This window comes from Peromyscus leucopus, chromosome 13 (genome assembly GCF_004664715.2).
Source record: "Peromyscus leucopus breed LL Stock chromosome 13, UCI_PerLeu_2.1, whole genome shotgun sequence".
Taxonomy (NCBI): Eukaryota; Metazoa; Chordata; class Mammalia; order Rodentia; family Cricetidae; genus Peromyscus; species Peromyscus leucopus.
Window position 1 is genome coordinate 13350826 of NC_051074.1, and position 17045 is coordinate 13367870.

At 35.6% G+C, this 17045-nt stretch overlaps 1 protein-coding gene across 1 annotated transcript in view; it reads right to left on the minus strand.

Moving 5' to 3' along the window:
* LOC114699788 (solute carrier organic anion transporter family member 6A1-like) overlaps positions 1 to 17045 on the minus strand; it is an 83859-nt gene that overhangs the window by 44760 nt on the left and 22054 nt on the right. The window contains exons 7-8 of the mRNA XM_037210154.1: positions 10638 to 10782; positions 884 to 1079 (exon numbers count right to left, since the gene is read on the minus strand). Of these exons, the coding sequence (XP_037066049.1) occupies positions 884 to 1079; positions 10638 to 10782 (341 nt within the window). The remainder of the gene's footprint in view (positions 1 to 883; positions 1080 to 10637; positions 10783 to 17045) is intronic.

Here is a 17045-nt window from a genome sequence, read left to right on the forward strand (position 1 = left end):
TTATCATTTTATTTTATTTTATTATATTTTTTTTTTGGTTTTTTGAGACAGGGTTTCTCTGTGTAGCTTTGCATCTTTCCTGGGACTCACTTGGTAGCCCATGCTGGTCTTGAACTCACAGAGATCTGCCTGTCTCTGCCTCTTGAGTGCTGGAATTAAAGGCATGTGCCACCACTGCCCGGCAATTTTTATGTTTTTATAAAATTATCATTTTATTTTTCAGTTACAGATATATCTTTTGTTGCTATGTCTGTGAATTCAAGACCTTCTTCTAAGTCCTTTGGATGAATTTGTAAGAGAAGTGAAGTTAAAGTCATGTTTTATAACCCTGTGAATAGCTCCAGTAGCATGTATTGAACATTGATTTACTTTTAGTTAGTCCATTGTAGCTGAAAATGCTATCATTCTCTCTTATCATTTCACTTGATTAACCCTTTGGTTTTCAGTTGCATTTATGTTGTACAATATTTAATACTAACCCACGCTACACTCATTGAATTTTTTTCATATTTAATTTAAAATATCCATGTGCATGCTCAAATATACTTTAACCCATCCTTGATGTTCACAAGAATGCAAGCAGGTCAGTTCAAGAGCACAAGGTCAAATCCCTTTATACATAGTCTAGTGTCATATTGTACTCACCACACACCCTAACATAAAGTTCTAGCTTTGATTCTAAATCACTTACCATAGCATGATAAATAAGCATATCTCTATGAGATATGAACTGCTAATGTGAAAAGCAAAACTGTTTTTCATACTTCATTTGCATGTTTAATAATTTTAGGAATCATATAAATATATAAAGTTACTGGATTATTACTCTGGAAAATAGGCCTTCAGTTATGCTTTAAAAAGTTGAGTATACAAACATATTTACCCATCATAATCTTCACTGATTCCAGCAAATCGCACTGTTTCACAATGTACAAAAGCTATTAATATGAAAAGCAGAAGTGATGCAACAGATGTCACTATTATAAATTTCATTCTGTTTTTACAAGACATTCTCAACTTGCAAACAATGAAACCTCCCAGAAAATTGCCAATTGCACCTCCTGGGATTAAAATAATTCCTAAGAAAAGGAAAAGAAAATACTGGTAAAAACATATCCCATTGAGAGAAAATACTGTTAAAACATATCCTATTGAAAGTACAAAAAAATTACATGTAGATGCCACTCCTTCTACTCAAATACAGATATTCAAAGTAAAAAAAAGTTAGATGTGGTATTTGACTAAATCTGGACTTCATAATATATAGAATCCTGTGCATGGGAATGGAGCCATTATAGGTGCACTGGATTCTGGTAGTGGTGGTGATGTTTTGCTCCTATACACTGGGTATCAAATACAAGTATCTAATACCAGATATCTATTACCTAAGCCAGGAACTTAGATCATAACACATAGAATGTTTGAGCTGTCTTATTGAGAGATAGTATTACTTTGCTAATTGGATATTGGGTTTATTACAAGAGACTTAAATGAAATAACAGGCTTTCTCAAACCATCCTATGAACAAGAATTAGACCAACTAATTCACTGAGATCTCTCATAGATGGTCAACATGAACAGTCTTACAATGTGAGATTTCAGAATACCTAGTATAAGCTATGTTTTTTTCTATTTAAGTATAATATTTAGAAAGAGGACATAACAAGAAAAATATGGGCTGGAAAAAAAAGAAAAAGAAGAGGAAGAGAAAATAGAAAACACTCAGTATAATGTAGTAAACTATAGTAAAACGCTGCCATCGTACCTTAAAAACATATATTGCTAAAGTAAAAAGGGGGGAGCTAGGGGCTCATCTCTCCTCTCCACATTTTATTCTTTCCCTTGTTTTAGATATTTTAAAATTTTTATTGGTGGATTCTGCTGGAGTATCCACTGCAGATAAGCATTGGAGGGCTCCTGTTTCAAATCAACTTCTGGTGCAATGAAAGGATCTTTCTGCTGACACTTGGAAGGGACCTGATACGGTGTTGGTGTGGACCCAGGGATCTGTTTGTGTCTTTCCACAGGACAATGAGGTTCCTCTTTGGGTTCCTGAGAGCTGTGTGCGCCCTGTGGCTGCTACTGAATCCCAACATGGCAGAGACCTATTGGGCCTTCGTGAAAAACTCTCCCCTTCTAATGGCAATGGGGATTGAGAGCCCAATACAGCCAGCCTTGGCAAGCATTAATGTAAGCCTAGGAACTGTAGCCATGCGATTCAATTCTTCAGAAGGTAATGTATGATAACTTTTTTCAAAAATGTTGAGAATGTGTCACCCAGACACCTTGGAGATTAAGGATAACTCTGAAGGTCACTGACCTTCATTTGTTAACAATAGCATGCCAGTTAAGCTTTTCACATTTTGCAATCCTCTTCAAGCTGGTGTAGTACCTACATTTCAGGAGTGGCTCTGTACAACATTTATTGACCTTCTGAAACTCATCTAGCCTCTTTGGAAGATACCTTAAAATTTGTGAGCCTGAATGTAGCCATTAGAGACCATGAGTTCTGCTCCTTGTTTGTTGTCTGTTTTACTTTATGGTTCTCAGTTTTTCTTTTGCAGAGATGCCAGCTTAAGTCATGCTGGGATCAAGAAAAATGGGCCTTAGTGGTTCATGTTCCTGGGGCTGTGTCCATGCCAGTGGACTATGGCATTTAGACACAGATGATGCTCTCATGCTCCAGAAGAGAATCTGACATCACTGTTGCCGTTATAGTGGTGGTGGCCACTGCTGCTACTGTTTATGGGATTGCCATCTCACAATTGGTTACTACAGCTAACACAATGGAGACCCTGGCAGCAAAGTAGCAACCACAGTTAGTTAATCTTTCATTCTATTGGGCATGATAAATTTAATTCTACAATTATACATTTAAATTGTCTTTGTAAGTTGTAAATTTAAGATCCACTTGCCTATGGGAAACCACCTTACGAGGACTCCAATTTGCAGTAAGGCTCATCAAAGAAGGGAATGGCTCATTTGCCTTTAGCCTAATGGCTATGGATGGGTTAGGACAGTTGGTCTTTTCTGTGTTGCACAGATTGCAAGCCCAGCGCCACTTTGAGATCTTTGGCAACAGTTACTCTACAGCTCATGTGGTTGAGTCTGTATGATAATGAGTATTCAGAAATGGGTAATGCCTGGGGGGTGGGCATCAACCTAAGTCAGAGTGCCTGTGTGGCCTGGGCAGGTGTCTCCATGACGGGTAAGGTGACCTGCTGACATCCCTAAGTCAGAAGCTCATTTTTTAGTAAAAAGGGGGGACCTGTATGGCCCTGGCCTACCATATTGAGCAAACTGTTGCCTGCTAGCCAACCTTGACCAGATGTCCTCACTATGCTGATTTCCTTCTTCCTGAATGTTCACTGGAGGTTCTTTGTTTGTGTATCCTGCATTTGGTGTAAACAGCTTAGATGTAAGAATGTAGAACATTGGGTAGTGAACTTCAGCCCTCCAGGGATCCTCCATTGTGCTATAAGCCTGTATTTAAGGTTTCCTCCCTCCTTCAATAAATGACATTCAGCATTCTGCTGTGGCAAATGACTTGCTGTCTCTTGTCTCTATGTTTTAATCCACAGCCCCTCGCTCGGACATGGTAAATGGTTGGTGGTAGCATGGGCATTACCGAAACAGTAAACTCACAAACTAATAAAATCCAATCAGCTTGAAATGTAGACCTCTGTGTGTATAGATGTAATGAGTATAGAAATAAATAACAACAATGACATAAATACAAGATTAAATCTAATGGTGATTGAATACATACAAATGAAATGTTCACAAAAATGGAAAAAGTAAAAGCAAAGAGAGAAGAAATAAAGGTGACAGGTGAAAAAGAAAAACAAACAATAAAAGTGAACAATAAAAACACATAATTGATAAAATTCAAGTTCAGGTCCAAAATGGTGGGAAAGGGACACTTGGCACTTGTTTTCACTTCCAGGGGATAGAAAAAAATAGACTTGGAATTTGTCATTGAAAGACAAGTGGAAGTTTTCTGCATGGAAAATGAAACCTGGCATACTCCACAAACTAGAGAGACTGTCAAAGCAAGGTGAGCAAATACCATGCTTCCTGGAATACAAAGTTTGATAGAGAAGTGGACTCTGTTCCTAGGCAGTCAGTGACAGTGGAAGTCAAGACTTGGCACTGAAGGCTGCATCTTACAAACAAGTAGCCAAAATACCCAGGCTGGAGTCTGAAAACAAGCTAGCTACACAAAAGAAATTAACAAGAAGATTGGAGAAATCTTAATGTGAGAGCTTCTGTTGTCAGGGACTGAGACTGGAAATCCCAACATAGTCACATCTCAGACTTCTGTTGGACACCTCAGTGCATCAGCTGGGTAAGCAGCAACCACAGGCAAAGTCGAGACAGTTATACCTGGGAGGGTTTCTATGATACAGTATACTGACAGATTTATGCACGCACACACACACAAACACCCCCCCCCACACACACACACACACTGTGAGAGGCATTCCAGGCATGTCCAATGTCCTGGATGCTTTCTGTACTCCAGGTTGCAAAAATTAAACACCTTCAGTGCAAATGGTTCAGCGTTGCCCATAGTCTTTCCAAGTTTAGTGCTCAGCAAGAAGTTTTCTGTAGTCCTAACACAATGGTCTAAATATCCATTGTACAGAATAAAAATTCCTAAGTGAAGACATACCCCAAACAGTCTACATTCCATCTACATTAAGGATGCAAGAAAGACTCACTGTTCTACCATAACCATGTTCAGAGCACTGCAGACCTAAAGACTCCAGAGAGTATACATTGCTAGTACAGTCAACAAGTCCTGACTTTGTCAATTGTTGGGCACAGCCTGTTTCTGCTCCCACTAGTTTGGTGACAACTGAGAAGAACTAGAATAATCTGAAAATACAACCTACTATTCTCACCCTATTTATTGAGAATTTCAACTCTAGAAGATCCAGAAAGAACCTAGCCAGGAAGATTTTTTTCACTTAAATTTTCCTTCATCTATTTTCATCTTTACATCACAAATCACTTCTTATGTTTCTTACTTTTATTTTCATTTTAATTGAGTTTTCCTCCATTTTCTTTTTCCTTTTAACATTTTCCTTTTTTCTTCTTTTTATATGTATTTTTGTGATTTAAGTTTTTCTTCTTTCTCTTTTAATTTTTGAAATGCTGGGGGTTTTATCCTAAGCAAGTGTTCCACCACTGAGTGACAGCTCCAGCCTTTCAATTTCCTTTTTTTTAATTAATATATTTTTTGTTATTTAAAAAAGCACTTCTCCCTTTCTCTCTCTTGTATCCCACAAGAACCAAGAATCAATCCCAAGCCCTGGTATACAATGGACTGGCACTATGCCCCTGAGCTATATTTTCTGAAGCATTAACTTAGTTGCGGTCACAACCCAGTCTTGCTTGAACTCTAGTGGGAACTTCTACTTAATAAATTGGGGGAAGCATACAATCTCATCTATTCACCCATACAGATATGGGAGGCTGAGGGTAGTTCCAGGGCAAATATCTACATCATAGCAATAGAGAGGAAAAACATAATGGTGGGAGAGACCACATCTACATCTATAGCCCATAACAGTCAAACCTGTGGCAGGGAAGACTGCATATGAGGACTAAATCTGATAATGGAGTGTCACACAGTAAAAGTTATGATTCTAATAGTTAACTTTCACTATGATACACCCCTTAAGTCAGCCCGTAGACCCTGCAATGTGAATGCAGCAATAAACCCAAGAATCACTTTCAAATAAGAGAATTATTATCAACAGAGCATTTAGAAGTCCACAATTTCTAATAGTGCTATCAATCCAGGAGGAGTCACCATGGAGTATTCATACCACAATTTATGATGCCTACATATCTGCTTGAAGTGATAGAATTTATCCACTCTTTCAAGACTTGCAGAAATGCTAATTTACTCTTTTTTTTATATGGTTAATCTCTGCCCCAAAACTCTGTTCACAAACAAAGAAGCTCTAAGACATTTTATTATAGACTACTTTTGTAAACAAATTCAACATTACTTGAGAAATCAGTTTTTACAAGTCACACTAAAAGAAGAAATCAACATATCATGAAGGCCACCATATAAAAGTAAAGAATTGTCCATGCGAACTCAGTGGAAATTTCCATAAAAAAAGGAAATGAAAACAGCAATATGTGACAGATGAACAGTATGAATGAACTAAGAAAGATAATTCAACATAAGAGAAAGCAACTCAATAAAATAATACAAAGCTTATAAATGAAAAGCTTGATAAGTTGAACCAAAACCAATTGAATTGGGTATGGCAGAACACACCTGAAAGTAGGTGGAAGACTTGAAGCCTCAGCTACAGATCAAGTTCAAGCGCAAGATCAGTATGGGCTGCATCCCACCCCATCTCATCAAACAAAATTAGTCAAATGCCTTACCAATAGATTAAATCAAGCTGAAGAGAAGAGTGTCATTTCAGGGCTAGCAAAATGGCTTCACAAGAAAAGATGCATGTCACAATTACTGCAATTCACATAGAAGAAGGAAAGAATAACTTCTCAAAGATGTCCCCTGACTTGCACATGTGTGTTATTGAAAGATCATGCACATATACACACAAAACTTAAACAGCAGTTTAAAAAAAACAATTAAAAATTTTCTAAAAATTTATGTTGCTATTGAAGTAATCATATCAATTAATAACACTTCCACCATATATCTCTAAGAACATTTAAATGAATTTCTGTTTTATGTTTAGAAAAATGTTATGGAAAAGTAAATATTTGAATATTTTATGTAGGTATTTATAGAGTTATTTAATAGAAAGTGAAATACATACAGTGTGGGCAATATTTCCAAGTAAATATCATGGATTAGGATTAATTTGATGGACAGTAAGCACCTTAGTGAGAAAATCATTTTACTTTAGAATCTGAGATATGAAGACAGCTAGCAACTAAAAAGAAAGGATGAGGTAGAGAAGAAACAGGAATTCTGAAAGGGTCTTTTAATTTGTTTTAGTGAACTTTATTTTATGTTTTAAAACAATGTTATTGTCTGTTTGAATCCTGGGACATATGCAGGGACACTTGGCTCGGTCTGGGAGGGGGGGACTGGTCCTGGCTGGACTGAGTCTACCAGGTCGATCCTGGTCCTCGGGGGAGACCTTGATCTGGAGGAGGTGGGAATGGGGGATGGGATGGGGGGAAGGGGAGGGGGGCGAGAGTGGGAGAACAGGGGAATCTGTGGCTATTATGTTGAACTAAATGATGTAAAATAAATTTACTTAAAAAAAAATGTTATTGAGTCATGCCCACTTAAAATTTTATGATATACATCATTTATTGACTCATACCATTAAATCTTGCTTGAATTGTCATTGTACTTAAAATTACTATTGTTACACCAGCATTTGCTCTGGTTGGGGTTCACATAGTATACTTTTTTGCATTCTCCTCTTTTCAACTTTTGTGTCTCTGAAGGAAAGGAAAGCTTCAGTTAAGCAATATATATTGCAATTTCTTCCCATTATGGCAATGTTTAGTCTCTTCCTACAGCATACAAATACAAGAATAGTTATTAGGTGATTTTCCCCTATCAGCCTCAATCTTATGAATATAAATATTGAATCAGGCTGCTCTTTGTTCTAAACTCTTTGCTAACATGTTCCTTTGTACTATAAACAGTTATAGATGATAGAGATCGTATCTTTTCCTTGAGAGAAGAGACAAGTCAGCCTATGATTTTAGATGACAAAGACAATGCTCATGCAAAAACTAGGAGAAGAAATGTGTTATCTGGTGTAATAACATCTTTCTCTGAAGCAAAGGTAGCAAGACTAGTGACCACTATACAAAATGTGAGTTCTCTAAACTTAGGATTTAATTTGTTTTGTTTTCTATGTTACAGTTCACTGTAAGTACAGATATTAACTGGTCTCTTTTCACATTACTTTGTAGGAACTGTGTCTCACAAAAATGGACTAACTTTTTTTTTTTTTTTTAGAAATGTTGGACAATTCTACATTCTAAATGAGGCCTCACAGATTACTGCCATTGTTCTTGGTTACTCACTGATCTTGACAATAAATCCCTGTTGCTAAAGACATCACACATTTAGTTATAAAACACAGAGAAATCAAGGTGGTACTGACATGGATGCTTCAACCCTACTGGCTAGCTTTCATATCCAGGTATTATCCCTGAGAACGATAATAATGACTGGCATGGCAAGATGTACCAACTGTTATAACAGTGAGATGAATGTTAGAGGAGGAAACAGTCACTTTCTGAATGTACTGAAGTCTCAATGAACAAGATAAAATTTATATTTTGTACTATTACTAAGCTGAAAACCTGACCTAGGAAAGAACCTACTACTATTATTCTGCTAGTTGGATATAGTATAAAATCAACTTCTATTGATTCATTATTATTCCATAGATTAATGCATCTCTCAACAATCATCTGAGAAGAATCTATCTACAGTAGGTGGTGATTAGCAGAGAGGCCCACAATAGCCAAGATCCAGAGACAGAAATTGAAGAATGCTCAGCTCTGCATGGAAGATCACTGGGGAAGAGGAAGAAGCAAGAGTGTAAAAAGTCAGATGACAGTGGATAACTACAAAGAAACGGCATCGTACACTAAGGCAGAGGCACACATGAAGGCACAGCAGGTACAATAGTGTCCACAAAACCTGTGCAAGCCCTACTGAGACCACATCCTAGCATGACAATAGGAGCTGGGCAAGAACTCCAAGCCCGAGCCATGGAGCTATTGGCAACTGTTAGCTGCTTAGAGTCAGAGTGAGCATTTCTCTTACACATCTACCTTAAATTATCAGCCATTTTCTCTTAAGAGTCTACCTTGAGACATCACCAGTCACATCACTTACTTGAGCTACAGTTCTTTGTAAAAGGTGGTTTTATGGAAAAGACTCTAAAGAATGGAGGAAGAATCTTGTAAGAGACTTTCTCAGAAAACTACAGACCAATGACATTCTAAAGTAGGTAGTGTCTCAAAATGAAATATAACTTACTCCAGGACACTTGACAAAATCAAAGCTCTGGCAGAGAAGCCTGAAAACTCTGCAGAATGATAGGATTAGGTGAGGCTAAGTCATTACTATTGATACCAAAATTGCATAAGAGTTCATCCTTACAAGCCAATGTAGAGTATGCAATTGTTAATATATTTATTATAACTGGGCTGATGCATCAGGATATAGGAAAAGATATGTAAATATATGGGGACTCTTGATACTGGAAAAGAAAAATATACTAAATAATCCGCTTTTAATTAAGGTTTCTGCACTTGGGAACATTTGTTTTTGTTTTTTCTCCATATGCTTTGTGCACATTTCTTCTTATCTTTTTCTGGCCCTCTGTATAATTAAAGATTAATGTAAATATTATTTTTACTATTTTTTCACTGGTTACACTAAATGCTATAATATGCCCCCCTGATTTTTTTGTGTCCTAAAATGAATTACTATGACCATCACTTCTCAATTAATTCTAGATCATTTTAATCCTTCCATTTACAATATCTTTTAGGGAGTCAAATTATCAATGCACTTTTTAAGATTTAAAAACTATACAATAATAATTCCTGTTTAGTGACAAAATAATGAATAACTCTTTGCAAATGAGTAAGAAAGGATTTCAATGGGCTTAAACATTATGATAGTCTTTAGAAGAATTAAGATTAAATCTAATTTCATATCCCTTAATATAATAACAGATACACAATGTATGTAATTGTATGTACATAAACAGTGGCCTGTCTTCGCAGTTAAGGAAAAAAAGAGTACCACAGCATAATTGCTGTGGAACATCTTTCTGTATCCTATGAATATGTGTTGCTTTGATTGGTTGATAAAGCTGTTTGGTCTATGGCAAGGCAGTTTAGGGGCAGGCAGGAAATCCAAGCCGATAGAGAGGAAGAAAAAGGAGAGACAGATGAGATGCCAGCCTGCAGCACAAGGAACAACATGCCAGCAGATCAGTAAGCCACGGAACATGTGGCAAAACATAGATGAATAGAAATGGGTTAATTTAAGATATAAGAGCTAGCCAGCAAGGAGTCTGCCATAGGCTACGCAATTGGTAATTAATATAAGCCTCTGAGTAACTATTTTATAAGCAGCTGTGGGACTGTGGGCCAGGAAGGACTGGAGAAATCTTCTGACTCCACATTAAGTTCAATGCATTAAGTTTAAATCAATGCAATTCTGAAAAATAAGATTTCTGGTGAAAGAAATAGAAGAATCAGTAGGGAATTATGTGAATATTTTAGAAAAACCTTGAGTGCAGACACACAAGTAGAAAGGTACAGAATCAAGGTACATAAGGGAAGGACATATTGTGGCTTGAGAAGAGTGGTTTTCTAAAAGGGAGGGGAAAGGAAATGGACAGGTATGTAGATGGGAGGCAGGAAGATAGTAAGGTATATAAAGAGAAAAGTGAAGTTTTATGTATTAAAAACATGGAGGTAGTATTGGAGTGTTCTTTTTTTTATAGTTTTAGCAAGTGGCATTCAAATACACTGCACCCTTGTGTCTTCTGCTTATATGACATATTTCTTAAATATACATAACGTACTTAAGTATACACATCACAACAAATTTGAAATCTTCAAAGAAAGAAAAAAAAATCTACCTGTGAGCAGAGTGGCAAGTGAAGGTGCTAACAAAAACTGATTTTCTAAATATTTGGGCAAAAATTCTGAAGCTCCAATATAAGTCAGGGATTCGGTGGCTTTGCACATTGCATAACAAAACAGCAACTGGTTCCTAAACAGACACTGAAACAGAACAGGTCATTTCACAATGATTTCATCTCATCACAGGCCAGTGATTCATCTGCTGAACTGATTTCCTATAGTCTAAACTAAACATATGTGATTTTCCATACAAAACTACAGTTCCCCAGTATACACATCACATAGCAGATTTGTTGTTAGGTTGCTTTCTACTTCAAACATAGCTTTTAGCACCACGTCTGTTAGCATAGTGAAAGATTCGCTCAATGCCTTATTAGATAGACTCATATCATGCATTTGCCTAATTCAGCTAGTAAGTGCTATGTAACTTCACACCATATGATTCCACTGTATTTATTGGTTCCTATAGGATCAAATATTTATGTCACCTTCAACTCCCCCGTGTCACAAACACGGTTACAAGAAAATCCCTATGCATGTGCTCTTGATCTATCTTTAGAATTATATTTCCTTGGAAGGAGTTTTTTGATATTAGGATGTATGAGTAATTTATTTCATATTTTGCTCCAAATTTTCTTCAAGTTCTATCTTTTTTATAATAACACCTTAATATCAGAGAGTCTTGTTTCCTAACGACACAGCTTATGCTCTAAGACTCATTAAAACAATATCTCAGGATTGGCAGGCCCTTATAGAAATGTACCATTGCATTAGTAAGTCACTGAGTGTGGGAAGGCCTTACCATTGCCAGCAAGGCCATGTGTGAGTGTTCTAAAACCTAACTAGTAATAATGCTTATATTAGAGCAAAGAAGCCTTGAGATAATTCCACCCTTCAGACTGTGAGCACTTCAGGCAGCTGAGAGGAGTAAGCCTCCTATAAATTTTACACTGGTAAGTAGAACAGTTTTCTGTCATGCTAAGTTTTGTCACGCAGCAATAGCTAACCGGCATAGACCACGTAATAAGAAACACTTGATAACCTTTGCTAACATTCGTAGGCTTCCAAAACATTGTCATACAGACATACACAAGATAGTATTTCTTTTGTGTTTTTATGTTTTCAAGCATAAATGTGCGTTTTGGGGGATGGAAAGATGTGTCAGTTGGCAAAGTGCTTGCTTTTCTCAAGAACATGAACTCAATCCCAGGAATCCATATAAAAAATGCCAGGCACAGTGGTACACACTCATAATATCAGTGCTGAGAGATGGAGATTGGGAAATGGTTCCCAAGACCTACTGATGCAATAGTCTAGCCTACATAACAAGTTCCATACTAGTGTGTCTCAAAAAAGAAAATAAATGTAGATAGTGCTTGAGGAATGACACCTGAAGTTATTTGAACTACATGTGTATGTGTACACATTTACATGTGAAATGGAACATGAATGAACATCTACATATATGCAAATACACACAAACCTGTGTGTTTCTTCATATGATTTAGAGTTCACTCAGTGTTTCTGTGTGTGTGTGTGTGTGTGTGTGTGTGTGTGTGTGTGTGTGCTAGTCTATTACACTTCCTTATGTTTTGGGTAGATTTTTTCAAAATTCTATATATTAACTTCTTGCATTTAGGTAACCATTACTTATGTACTGTACTGTACAGATTAATTCATAGAAGAAACACTTTTTACTTTATATTATCTAACCTATAAACTTTTATTTTGTATTTTACATTGTTTAAAGCTTGTTTAAAGTACATTTCCATTTCTTTGTTATACGAATCTTCCACTGTCAAAATTAACTACTTTATTTTACCTAAAAAACTTTGTAAAACTAGAAAGTATCTATGTATATAATATGAAATAGGAATCCTTATATTTACTATTTTCTATACTGAACAGTATTCTTTCCATTGCTTATGTCTTATAGCAAATGATTCTTTAATATATGCATATATACACACATATAACCATTTTTAAGTCTACTCTATATTTCATTTAGATGCAGATAAAAAATGCTATGCTATTTTTGCTACTCTGGTATTTTAGTATATCTCATTGTTACCAGATCAATGCTGTTTGTTTTACCTACATTTTGTGCCTATGTTCTGCAATATAAAATTTAGAAAAAACTGTTAATATCTAAAATATAAAACCCATGCCATGTGATTGATTATTACTTCATTGAATTTATAGATTATTTCACTAAGTATCTCATACAGTGATATAGCATTACATGAATTAGCATTACATATCTGTCAATGTACCAAAGCACTTAATAATGCAGATGTGTTAAATTCTATTGTTTTCATAAAATTTTTTGTGTAGATTTTAAATGAGTTTCTGAATTATTTATAATTCTGTGATTATGTTTTAGTATATAATCCAATTTTTAGATTCATAAAAGGTATGCAACTAGCAAGGGACAGGGTCAAATAATCACTGTTTAAAGATTATATGCTTTTATGTATATATAAAGTCAATACTAGAGCAATATTAGAACTGATACTTTGCTTCAGGAATTTGTAGCAAAACAAAAATCACACTATAAAATCAAATAGCATTTAAATACTCTAATGAACTTTCTGAGAAAGAAATGGAGGCACTTATAATCAAAATAACTGTCAAAAATGCCCAGAAATGAACCTTGTAAATGAAGCACCTCTATAATGAAAATTGTAAAACACTGATGAAAGAAATTGAAGCAGACACACAAAAATTGAAAAGATCATACATGATCACAGTAGAAAGAATATTGGAAATAAAAAAGTGACCTATATATTCAATGCAACCTCAACTAAACACCAGTACTGTTATTTCAGAAAACAATATTGGTGTTCATTAGGTAGGGAAAAAGACATCAATAAGTTGAAATAACATGTAACACAACAAAGCTGGAAGTGTCAGTATACCTGATATCAAGACATACCATAGAGCCACAGTAGACAAAGAAGCATGACATAGACAGAAAGGAAGACAGAGCCCAATGAGCCAAGGGTAAAGCTATGCAATTATCCAAGAAATAATCAGTCATCTATAGCCAGCTGAATTTTGATAAAGAGTCAAAAAGTAAACACTGAAGAAGAGACAGGTTCTTCCATATATGAATGTCCACATGCAGAAAACTGCAATTTGACCTCTGTCTTTCATTCTACAGAGAACTCCAACTCAAAGGTGATTAAAATGTAAACCTAAGACCAGAAATTATAAATTTAGTAAGATGGAACACAAAGCTACACTATATCCATATGAGCAATGATAGTGCTTTTTGTCTATGACTCCAAAGGTACAGAAAACAGCAGCCTCATAGATAAATGTGATCATGTAAAAAGCCATAGGCTTCTGTTTAGGGAAGAAAACAACCACTGGAGTGAAAAATAACTCATAAAATGGAAGAAAATGCTTGCCACATATTCTTCTGTCCAAGGACTAATATATAAAACAGGTAAGCTTCTGAAGAAACTTTTAATAACACAAAGGTAATCTAATTTAAAAAAAGACATATGGTCCAAATATGTATCAAAAGAAGAAATATAAGTAGCTGAGAAATGATACATAAAATGTGAAAAATAATTAACCATCATGGAAATGCAAGGGAAAGCTACAATGAGATACCTCTTATCCCAGTTAGAATGATGTTATGGTCTAGATATAAAATTCTCCCCACAAGCTCACTTAGTCACTAGCTGATGGCACTGTTTGTGGAGATTTGAAACATTTGTGAGAAGGAGTGGCTACCTAGAGAGAGTATGCCTCCACTAGGAAAGCTTTGAGCTTTATATTCCAGCCTTACTTCCTTTCTCCTCTGCTTTCTATTCCAACAAAACAGATGATGAGGGATATCCAGCCACCTGTTCCCCCTGACATGTACCTGACTACAGCCATGCCTTCTCTGCTATGATTGATTATATTATCCAAAATGTTAAGTCAAATTAAACTCTTCCTTTCTTAAATTGCTGTAGGCAGACATTCTGCCTCAGGTATAACAAAAAGCTATTATCAAACAAACAAAAATTCTGCCAAGGATAGAGGAAAAGAAATTGCTATACACTGTCAGTGGGGATATGGCTATTATGAAAAAAGGAATTGATTTTACTCAAAAGTCAAGAGCAGATCCACTATATGATTGGGCTACTTTATATATAAAAACATAAGAATTTATATTCCTTATAGTATTAAGGATCAGACCATGGCTGATTGTCTCAGTTACTTTGGCTCAGGAAGCACATGCTCATACAACCCTTCACTGCATGGTCAGGTTAGAAATAGAAAGTAATGGATCAGATTGCCACAGTCCCATTCAGAATACATAATGACCTAAGGACTTCTGGTTAGGCCTCACCTCTTAGATTTCCTAAAGCCTCCTGATATTTTTCTGGGAAATAAGCCCTTCTTACCATACTGAACTTTATGGCACACTAAAGAACTCTTGAAAGTACAGCAATCTCAAAGAGAAATGATCAGCATACCAAAGAAATACCATACCCCAAATTAACTACTATTAACTACTCTAAGAGTCACAAAATTATGATACACAATTGACCTAGGTACCTATTAATCAATAAACAGATAAAAATAAGTGACTATGTATATAACACACACACATATATATTATATTATATTATATATGATAAACATATGTGTATGAGTATTGTATAGGTACAAAGAAAATGAAATCCCATCACTATAAACAAATATATGGACTACAAGGGAAACATTAATTATAAGTTAGCCACAGAAAGACAAATATAAAATGCTAGGGGCTGACATACAAGATAAGAAAGATGAAAAAGAGCTTATCTGCATGTAGAACACTGGTTATAATAGGGGGGATGAAAAAAGATTGGGGACAGATAAAAGGTGGCATAAAACCATACAAGGAATGAATAAGCTGTTGTGTTTTGTACAGTCTGATGAGCATGGTCTCCAATAATCTATTCTGTAATTTATAAGGATTTTCAAAATGGCTTAAAAACAAAAATAAGGGTGGGATGAAGAGACTAATTATCATGATTCAGTGTCTGTTATCTTCAGGTTGTGAGATACCATGATGAGCTCACTAATAGAGAGAGTTAATTAACTATATTCAGACAATTTAAATGGTAACTTTAAAATGCCCATTTTTAAAATTTAAAGAGTATTGTTAACTGTTTCAGATGAACATTTGTCAAGTGTTGTGGTTTAGCTCCTGCATTGTTAAAATATGTGCATGTAATATTTATATAGAATTAATATTAAGTAGGCTAGTTATGGTGCTGTATATCTGAAACTCTAGAACTTCAGAGGCTGAAGAAGGCTTAACTCTTCAAGAGTAGCCTGATCAGTATAGTACAACTTAATTAAATTAAAGACTTGTTTAAATATAATGAATTACTACTAAGAATTCATGATTTAATAAAGAATAGAACTTGGAGAAAAGGAGCAGGTGAAAATAAATCTTACCTTAACAGAATATATACTTAGTTTTGAAAGAAATCAACTAATATACATGTACCTCTTCAAAGTCAATTTAATCTAAACATAAACACGACTACTCAGTTCTTCATCAAAATAAAGAAAACATGTATCTTAAAATTCACTTGAAAGTACAAAAGACCAAGAATAGTGAAAACCATCATGGACCATGTTTGCCAGAACACTGGCAAAGGTACCACAATACATGATTTCAAGTTATACTACAGGACCATAATAATAAAAGAGCATGATACTGGCACAAAAATAGACTACTTAATAAAATAGATGATCCAGATGTAACTCTATGGAACTAAGTCACCTGAGTTTTGAAAAAGAAGCCAAATAATATAAATTGGAGAAGACAGCTTCTTCAGTAAATGATGATGTGGGATAAGAGTCAGACTTGACTCTTGTCTCTCACCCAGCACAGAAAAAAAACAAAAACAGTTCCAAATGGATAAAAGAACCCAACATTAGACCTGAAACTCTGAAACAACTAGAAGATAAAGTTGAGAGTACATTTAAAGGTAAGTAAAGGAATTTCTACATGTGATTCCAGTGAGTCAAGAGATAATATAAACAATGGGCATGTGGAATCTCATGAGATCAAAACATGTCTGCTCTGCAAAGGAAACCACTAAGAGAATGAGTAGGTAGCCTACTAAATGGAAGGAAGTCTTCCTCTGATCTACATGTGACATGGAAGACTGGAATAAACAGCGAAGAAACTGGACCTAGAGAAAGCAAACAACACAAATAACAAACCATCCAGGGGACTTTACCGAGAGTCATTTAAGGAGGAGGCACAAAGAGCTAACAAATACTTTAGAAGGAAGAGGGGTCTCTTCCCTGGTAAAATCTATTTTTCTTGCTCTCAGTGTTTCTAGTTCTTTATATTTGAGAGAGAGCAGGTGCAGGGAGAACATGCAAAGGGAAGAAGGGAG